At 49.6% G+C, this 9460-nt stretch overlaps 1 protein-coding gene across 1 annotated transcript in view; it reads left to right on the forward strand.

Annotated features, from left to right (window-relative positions):
* mgat4b (alpha-1,3-mannosyl-glycoprotein 4-beta-N-acetylglucosaminyltransferase B) overlaps positions 1–9460 on the forward strand; it is a 57853-nt gene that overhangs the window by 38984 nt on the left and 9409 nt on the right. The window contains exons 8-11 of the mRNA XM_072451452.1: positions 5281–5395; positions 5546–5676; positions 6227–6334; positions 7908–8101. Coding sequence (XP_072307553.1) covers positions 5281–5395; positions 5546–5676; positions 6227–6334; positions 7908–8101 — 548 coding nt within the window. The remainder of the gene's footprint in view (positions 1–5280; positions 5396–5545; positions 5677–6226; positions 6335–7907; positions 8102–9460) is intronic.

The following is a 9460-nucleotide window of genomic DNA, read 5'->3' on the forward strand; positions in this document are numbered from 1 at the left end:
GCTCTAGTCCAGTCCTGGTCTAGACCCTGGTTTAGCTCTGGTCCAGTCCTGGTCTAGACCCTGGTTTAGCTCTGGTCCAGTCCTGGTCTAGACCCTGGTTTAGCTCTGGTCCAGTCCTGTTCTAGACCCTGGTTTAGCTCTGGTCCAGTCCTGGTCTAGACCCTGGTTTAGCTCTGGTCCAGTCCTGGTCTAGACCCTGGTTTAGCTCTGGTCCAGTCCTGGTCTAGACCCTGGCTTAGTTCTGGTCCAGTCCTGTACTAGACCCTGGTTTAGCTCTGGTCCAGTCCTGTTCTAGACCCTGGTTTAGCTCTGGTCCAGTCCTGGTCTAGACCCTGGTTTAGCTCTGGTCCAGTCCTGTTCTAGACCCTGGTTTAGCTCTGGTCCAGTCCTGTTCTAGACCCTGGTTTAGCTCTGGTCCAGTCCTGGTCTAGACCCTGGTTTAGCTCTGGTCCAGTCCTGGTCTAGACCCTGGTTTAGCTCTGGTCCAGTCCTGTACTAGACCCTGGTTTAGCTCTGGTCCAGTCCTGGTCTAGACCCTGGTTTAGCTCTGGTCCAGTCCTGGTCTAGACCCTGGTTTAGCTCTGGTCCAGTCCTGGTCTAGACCCTGGTTTAGTTCTGGTCCAGTCCTGGTCTAGACTCTGGTTTAGCTCTGGTCCAGTCCTGTACTAGACCCTGGTTTAGCTCTGGACCAGTCCTGGTCTAGACCCTGGTTTAGCTCAGGTCCGGTCCTGTACTAGACCCTGGTTTAGCTCAGGTCCGGTCCAGGTCTAGACCCTGGTTTAGCTCAGGTCCGGTCCTGTTCTAGACCCTGGTTTAGCTCTGGTCCAGTCCTGTTCTAGACCCTGGTTTAGCTCTGGTCCAGTCTTGTTCTAGACCCTGGTTTAGCTCAGGTCCAGTCCTGTTCTAGACCCTGGTTTAGCTCAGGTCCAGTCCTGTTCTAGACCCTGGTTTAGTTCTGGTCCAGTCCTGTACTAGACCCTGGTTTAGCTCTGGTCCAGTCCTGTACTAGACCCTGGTTTAGCTCTGGTCCAGTCCTGGTCTAGACCCTGGTTTAGCTCTGGTCCGGTCCTGTTCTAGACCCTGGTTTAGCTCTGGTCCAGTCCTGTTCTAGACCCTGGTTTAGCTCTGGTCCAGTCCTGGTCAAGACCCTGGTTTAGTTCTGGTCCAGTCCTGTACTAGACCCTGGTTTAGCTCTGGTCCAGTCCTGGTCTAGACCCTGGTTTAGCTCTGGTCCAGTCCAGTTCTAGACCCTGGTTTAGCTCTGGTCCAGTCCTGTTCTAGACCCTGGTTTAGCTCAGGTCCGGTCCTGTTCTAGACCCTGGTTTATCTCTGGTCCAGTCCTGGTCTAGACCCTGGTTTAGCTCAGGTCCAGTCCTGTTCTAGACCCTGGTTTAGCTCTGGTCCAGTCCTGTTCTAGACCCTGGTTTAGCTCTGGTCCAGTCCTGAACTAGACCCTGGTTTTGCTCAGGTCCAGTCCTGTACTAGACCCTGGTTTAGCTCTGGTCCAGTCCTGTTCTAGACCCTGGTTTAGCTCTGGTCCAGTCCTGTTCTAGACCCTGGTTTAGCTCTGGTCCAGTCCTGTACTAGACCCTGGTTTTGCTCAGGTCCAGTCCTGTACTAGATCCTGGTTTAGTTCTGGTCCAGTCCTGGTCTAGACCCTGGTTTAGCTCTGGTCCAGTCCTGTACTAGACCCTGGTTTAGCTCAGGTCTGGTCCTGGTCTAGACCCTGGTTTAGCTCAGGTCCGGTCCTGTTCTAGACCCTGGTTTAGCTCTAGTCCAGTCCTGTACTAGACCCTGGTTTAGCTCTGGTCCAGTCCTGGTCTAGACCCTGGTTTAGCTCAGGTCCAGTCCTGTTCTAGACCCTGGTTTAGCTCTGGTCCAGTCCTGTTCTAGACCCTGGTTTAGCTCTGGTCCAGTCCTGTTCTAGACCCTGATTTAGCTCTGGTCCAGTCCTGTTCTAGACCCTGGTTTAGCTCTGGTCCAGTCCTGGTCAAGACCCTGGTTTAGTTCTGGTCCAGTCCTGTACTAGACCCTGGTTTAGCTCTGGTCCAGTCCTGGTCTAGACCCTGGTTTAGCTCTGGTCCAGTCCTGTTCTAGACCCTGGTTTAGCTCTGGTCCAGTCCTGTTCTAGACCCTGGTTTAGCTCAGGTCCGGTCCTGTTCTAGACCCTGGTTTAGCTCTGGTCCAGTCCTGTTCTAGAACCTGGTTTAGCTCTGGTCCAGTCCTGTACTAGACCCTGGTTTTGCTCAGGTCCAGTCCTGTACTAGACCCTGGTTTAGTTCTGGTCCAGTCCTGGTCTAGACCCTGGTTTAGCTCTGGTCCAGTCCTGTACTAGACCCTGGTTTAGCTCTGGACCAGTCCTGGTCTAGACCCTGGTTTAGCTCAGGTCCGGTCCTGTTCTAGACCCTGGTTTAGCTCTGGTCCAGTCCTGTACTAGACCCTGGTTTAGCTCAGGTCTGGTCCTGGTCTAGACCCTGGTTTAGCTCAGGTCCGGTCCTGTTCTAGACCCTGGTTTAGCTCTGGTCCAGTCCTGTACTAGACCCTGGTTTAGCTCAGGTCCGGTCCTGGTCTAGACCCTGGTTTAGCTCAGGTCCGGTCCTGTTCTAGACCCTGGTTTAGCTCTGGTCCAATCCTGTTCTAGACCCTGGTTTAGCTCTGGTCCAGTCCTGGTCTAGACCCTGGTTTAGCTCAGGTCCGGCCCTGTTCTAGACTCTGGTTTAGCTCTGGTCCAGTCCTGTTCTAGACCCTGGTTTAGCTCTGGTCCAGTCCTGTTCTAGACCCTGGTTTAGCTCTGGTCCAGTCCTGTTCTAGACCCTGGTTTAGCTCAGGTCCAGTCCTGTTCTAGACCCTGGTTTAGCTCTGGTCCAATCCTGTCTAGACCCTGGTTTAGCTCTGGTCCAGTCCTGGTCTAGACCCTGGTTTAGTTCTGGTCCAGTCCTGTACTAGACCCTGGTTTAGCTCTGGTCCAGTCCTGTACTAGACCCTGGTTTAGCTCTGGTCCAGTCCTGGTCTAGACCCTGGTTTAGCTCTGGTCCGGTCCTGTTCTAGACCCTGGTTTAGCTCTGGTCCAGTCCTGTTCTAGACCCTGGTTTAGCTCTGGTCCAGTCCTGGTCAAGACCCTGGTTTAGTTCTGGTCCAGTCCTGTTCTAGACCCTGGTTTAGCTCTGGTCCGGTCCTGTTCTAGAACCTGGTTTAGCTCTGGTCCAGTCCTGTTCTAGACCCTGGTTTAGCTCTGGTCCAGTCCTGTTCTAGAACCTGGTTTAGCTCTGGTCCAGTCCTGTTCTAGACCCTGGTTTTGCTCAGGTCCAGTCCTGTACTAGACCCTGGTTTTGCTCAGGTCCAGTCCTGTACTAGACCCTGGTTTAGTTCTGGTCCAGTCCTGGTCTAGACCCTGGTTTAGCTCTGGTCCAGTCCTGTACTAGACCCTGGTTTAGCTCTGGACCAGTCCTGGTCTAGACCCTGGTTTAGCTCAGGTCCGGTCCTGTTCTAGACCCTGGTTTAGCTCTGGTCCAGTCCTGTACTAGACCCTGGTTTAGCTCAGGTCTGGTCCTGGTCTAGACCCTGGTTTAGCTCAGGTCCGGTCCTGTTCTAGACCCTGGTTTAGCTCTGGTCCAATCCTGTCTAGACCCTGGTTTAGCTCTGGTCCAGTCCTGGTCTAGACCCTGGTTTAGCTCAGGTCCGGCCCTGTTCTAGACTCTGGTTTAGCTCTGGTCCAGTCCTGTTCTAGACCCTGGTTTAGCTCTGGTCCAGTCCTGTTCTAGACCCTGGTTTAGCTCAGGTCCAGTCCTGTTCTAGACCCTGGTTTAGCTCAGGTCCAGTCCTGTTCTAGACCCTGGTTTAGCTCTGGTCCAGTCCTGGTCTAGACCCTGGTTTAGTTCTGGTCCAGTCCTGTACTAGACCCTGGTTTAGCTCTGGTCCAGTCCTGTACTAGACCCTGGTTTAGCTCTGGTCCAGTCCTGGTCTAGACCCTGGTTTAGCTCTGGTCCGGTCCTGTTCTAGACCCTGGTTTAGCTCTGGTCCAGTCCTGTTCTAGACCCTGGTTTAGCTCTGGTCCAGTCCTGGTCAAGACCCTGGTTTAGTTCTGGTCCAGTCCAGTAACTAGACCCTGGTTTAGCTCTGGTCCAGTCCAGTAACTAGACCCTGGTTTAGCTCTGGTCCAGTCCTGTTCTAGACCCTGGTTTAGCTCTGGTCCAGTCCTGTTCTAGACCCTGGTTTAGCTCAGGTCCGGTCCTGTTCTAGACCCTGGTTTAGCTCTGGTCCAGTCCTGGTCTAGACCCTGGTTTAGCTCTGGTCCAGTCCTGGTCTAGACCCTGGTTTAGCTCAGGTCCAGTCCTGGTCTAGACCCTGGTTTAGCTCTGGTCCAGTCCTGGTCTAGACCCTGGTTTAGCTCAGGTCCGGTTTTGTAACAGACCCTGGTTTAGCTCTGGACCAGTCCTGTTCTAGACCCTGGTTTAGTCCTGGTTTTGTCCTGGTTTTGTCCTTTAGTATTTACTCCTGGTTTAGTCCTGGTTTAGTCCTGGTTTAGTCCTGGTTTAGTCCTGGTTTATTCCTGGTTTATTCCTGGTTCAGTCCTGGTTTAGTCCTTTAGTGTTCAGTCCTGGTTTAGTCTTGGTTTAGTCCTTTAGTGTTTGCTCCTGGTTTAGTCCTTTAGTGTTTGCTCCTGGTTTAGTCCTTTAGTGTTTAGTCCTTTAGTGTTTGCTCCTGGTTTAGTCCTTTAGTGTTCAGTCCTGGTTTAGTCCTGGTTTAGTCCTGGTTTAGTCCTTTAGTGTTTGCTCCTGGTTTAGTCCTTTAGTGGTTACTCCTGGTTTAGTCCTTTAGTGTTTACTCCTGGTTTAGTCCTGGTTTAGTCCTTTAGTGTTTGCTCCTGGTTTAGTCCTTTAGTGTTCAGTCCTGGTTTAGTCCTGGTTTAGTCCTGGTTTAGTCCTTTAGTGTTTGCTCCTGGTTTAGTCCTTTAGTGTTTGCTCCTGGTTTAGTCCTGGTTTACTCCTTTAGTGTTTGCTCCTGGTTTAGTCCTGGTTTACTCCTTTAGTGTTTGCTCCTGGTTTAGTCCTGGTTTACTCCTTTAGTGTTTGCTCCTGGTTTAGTCCTGGTTTAGTCCTTTAGTGTTTGCTCCTGGTTCAGTCCTGGTTTAGTCCTTTAGTGTTTGCTCCTGGTTTAGTCCTGGTTTAGTCCTTTAGTGTTTGCTCCTGGTTTAGTCCTGGTTTAGTCCTTTAGTGTTTGCTCCTGGTTTAGTCCTTTAGTGTTTGCTCCTGGTTTACGCTGGTTTATGTTTGTCCACAGTTAGAAGATGACATCGTAGCTCGTCCAAATTACTTCACGACGATGAAGAACTTTGCTCTGCAGCAGCCGTCAGAGGAGTGGATGATCCTGGAGTTCTCTCAACTCGGCTTCATCGGTCAGTGACCACCAACTGGACATCTGATCCAGGTTTAACAGAGGAGAGGGTCAGAGGAGCAGAGGAGAGGGTCAGAGGAGCAGAGGAGAGGGTCAGAGAAGAAGAGTGTCAGCTCCAGGTGTGGCTCTGTAACGGTCTCTTCTCTCACAGGTAAGATGTTTAAGTCGGAGGACCTTCCTATGATTGTGGAGTTCATGCTGATGTTCTACAAAGACAAACCCATTGATTGGCTCTTAGATCACATCATGTGGGTCAAAGTGTGCAACCCTGAGAAGGACGCTGTGAGTACTCCACACTACACACACTACTCACATACTGTATGATATTTATTCATCTCATAACATCCATGACGGGAAGTACTTTTTGGCTCATTCCTGCCTCTGAGTTTAGCCTCCACAGTTTAGTCTTTTATATTGTGTTTTTAGAGAAGCCCATTCATTCATAACACACTCCAATTATCACACAAACTCTACATGTTTGTTTTGACATACAACAATAGTTACAAACGTAACTACGGTTCTATGAGGCCAGATGATCACTCTTTGCGCAGGCGCGAGTCGAGAATTAATAACAACAAACTCACATAGTGACCTTCCGGTGACCCCTGCGAACCTATTTAGTCACGTGGCACCAGAAGCTCAGTCCCTTGAATCTTCTGGAGAAGACACGAGGATTCAGAGGGACAGAGACCTCTGGCGGTCATAGAACCGTAGTTACGTTCGTCCCACCCTCATCCCTCTCCCCGATGGACTCACTCCTCTTGTGTTCATGTGCAGAAGTGCAGACTTTATGATAGATGATAATAGTCCATGTTCATGTTGTGTTCCTCAGAAACACTGCGACAGGCAGAAGGCCAACCTGAGGATCCGCTTCAAGCCTTCTCTGTTCCAACACGTGGGAGTTCACTCCTCCCTGGCCGGAAAGATACAGAAGCTCAAGGTATGCATTGTGATTTAGTCCAGGGTTAATCCTGACCGTATTTAGTCCTGCTTTAGTCCCAATTTATTCCTGGTTTAGTTTAGGATGTTGCCTTAATTTGGTCTGGTTTTAGCCCTGGTTCAGCTCTTATCCAAGTTTAGTTCCATGTCTTTAAAGGTTGAATAGAGGATTTTTGGCGACCAATCAGAGTCTCATTTCCTCGTGGCGTGGACAGCTGAGTAGTTCTCCCACACGTCAATCATTCCCTGCGTGCTCCTGCACACCTGCACGTTCCTCTGGCTGCGCATGCGTGGTTGATAAGCCGGTGTGTGTTTAGCGAGGCTAGCAGTGAGTTCCTTCAGTGTAGCTCCACGCTCACGCTTCGGGCCGCCAAGTACAACAATGACTGAGAAGAGAGATGCTAATAAACAAACACACTCGTAGCAGCGGAGCGGCACAAGGTTTGATGGGAGGCGGCCTCTCGGACAGAACAGGAGGGTGGGGGGTGACAGGAGGGTGGGGGGTGAGTGTGCCAAAGGGACAGTCGCTGAGTCACACTTAAAGTCCTTATGTTGTGTTTGTGCAAGTCTGAACACAGCCTCAGTTCAGGTGTAGAGCTGGTCTAGGTCTAGGTTTAAGTCCCTGTTTAGTCCTAACTTATTTCTGGTTTAGCTCTTTCCACTTGGGGGAGGAGCCTATTGTACATGTGTTTAGTGGGAGGGAAAACGGGGGGAACATACAAACTGAAGCAACAGCGCTGACCGCTGCACTAAGGAGCTGTTTGGTCCTGGCTCAGAGTCGGTTTAGACCCAGTTTGATCCTGGTTTAGATCTATTGTGGCTTCAGAGTTTCCCACAAACCACGTCAAAAATTGGATACAAAGAGGACTGAAGCTGGTACTAAAACTGGACGAGATGAGAACAAACCCAGAACATTAGCAAACCAGGCCCAAACCAGGCCCAAACCAGGCCCAAACCAGGCCCAAACCAGGCCCAAACCAGGCCCAAACCAGGCTCAAACCAGGCCCAAACCAGGCCCAAACCAGGCCCAAACCAGGCTCAAACCAGGCCCAAACCAGGCCCAAACCAGGCCCAAACCAGGACCAAACAGGACCAAACCAGGCCAAGCATGAGCGTGCTCCCAGTTTGCTTCAGGTGTAGTTCTAGTTTAGACCTGGTTTTGTTCTTGGTATGTCCTAACTAATATTCTTGGTTTAGCGCTTCACTAGATGACGGTTTAGTTTAGTCCTGGTTCAGAGTTGGTTTGGACCAACGGAGGAGGGTCTAAGGACAGAGGACCCTGGGACATCGTCCATCGCCACCACAGACATTGTTGATTCATTTCTCCCTGTGGCCCTCAGAGGCAACTGTTGTCGTGATTTTGGGCCTTACAAAAATAAATTGATTTGATTTGATTTGACCTAGTTTGAGGTAGTATGGTTCAGGCATATATTTATTTTAGTCCTGGTTTTGTTCTGGTTTTGTACAAATTTATTCCTGGTTTAGCTCATTACTGGACAATTTGGACCAGGTTTAGTCTCAGTTTAGTTAGACCTGGTTCAGAGCTTTGTTTCACCTGTTCCTACATATTCCAGGACAAGGACTTTGGGAAGCAGCACCTGCACAAAGGCCACATAAACCCTGCAGCAGAACTCAGCTCCAGCCTGAAGACGTACCAGCACTTCACCCTGGACAAGGCCTACCAGGGAGACGACTTCTTCTGGGCCTTCACCCCTGTGGCCGGGGACTTCATCCGGATACGCTTCTTCACACCCGTGCGCGTCGAGAGGTACATGTGAGGCCTGCAGAGCGCCACTGGGAGCGCTTTCTAGCACTGTATTTTGCGCACGAAAAGGCGCAAATGATCTACTATGGATACTAGGACCGGACGATAAAGCACATTAAGCTAAACAATACAGAAGGATAAGTCAGTCAGTTGAGCTTTATTAAACACATTCAACTCATTCAGATCAACGTTGTTCAACATCAAAACACACTCTGCTACCGCTAAAGGACACGTTAGCATTATTCACAGCCATTCTCAGACAAACTCACTTAGAAACACATAAAATACAACACGACACACTCACTTTTTCAGTTCATCCCTCGTCCACAAATCCCTCGAACCCGCATCCTCGGATCTATCTCGAGTCACGTTCAGTGATGATTCCGGCCTTCGTGAAAGCGAAGTCGACTGATGCTTTAGCCCAGAGTTTAAAGTCTGCGTCGTCTTGTGATAATATAATAGATCCAAATCTTCTTTATGCACCGAGTACCACACGAGGTCAGTAAGCACAACCAGAAATAAACCATATATTAAGCACACAGACTTATAGTGCGGGAAATACAGTAGTAATAATGACTAGTAGTTGTAGTTGTAGTGAAGGACACAGTTTGGGAGGTTATTGTCTGGGGGCTGGACACAAACTGTGTTGTATGTTTACAGTTTATAACCACTTGCAATGGTATTATTCACCAGAAATCTATTATTTAATTCAAGTAAATAAACTATATTTCTCTGTCTTGAACTGGAGCAGATCATAGCAAGAGCACAGCATCTGAACCAGGACTAGAGCACAGACTCTGAACCAGGACTAGAGCACAGACTCTGAACCAGGACTAGAGCACAGACTCTGAACCAGGACTAGAGCACAGACTCTGAAGCAGGACTAGAGCACAGACTCTGAAGCAGGACTAGAGCACAGACTGTGAACCAGGACTAGAGCAGTGCTGTGGTACTGAATAACAGAGCAAACACCACTAAGGACAAAAAAATGTGTCCTATCACAATGATGCAGACGAGTCAGATCTATGTGTCACTGTCGACAGGTGAATATGGACCAGTAGATTCACCCTGTCACTGCATCCAACAGATCAGTTTGTGGAGCAGAACAACTTTCTCCAGCTGAACTCAGACAAGACTGAAATCATCGTCTTTGACCCAAAGAAACAAAGAGAAAGTGTTAGCGTCACCTCCAGAGTCTCGCTCTAAAACCTACAAACCAAGTGAGAAATCTGGGGGTAATAATGGACTCAGACTTGAACTTTAACAGCCACATCAAATCAATAACATCAGCAGCTTTTTACCATCTAAAAAACATTACCAAAATCAAGAGACTTATCCATGTGTTTGTCTCCAGTTGATTAG

This window comes from Eucyclogobius newberryi, unplaced genomic scaffold (assembly GCF_026437365.1).
Source record: "Eucyclogobius newberryi isolate DKJ021-1_F unplaced genomic scaffold, fEucNew1.0.hap1 SCAF_19, whole genome shotgun sequence".
In the NCBI taxonomy this organism is placed as follows: Eukaryota; Metazoa; Chordata; class Actinopteri; order Gobiiformes; family Gobiidae; genus Eucyclogobius; species Eucyclogobius newberryi.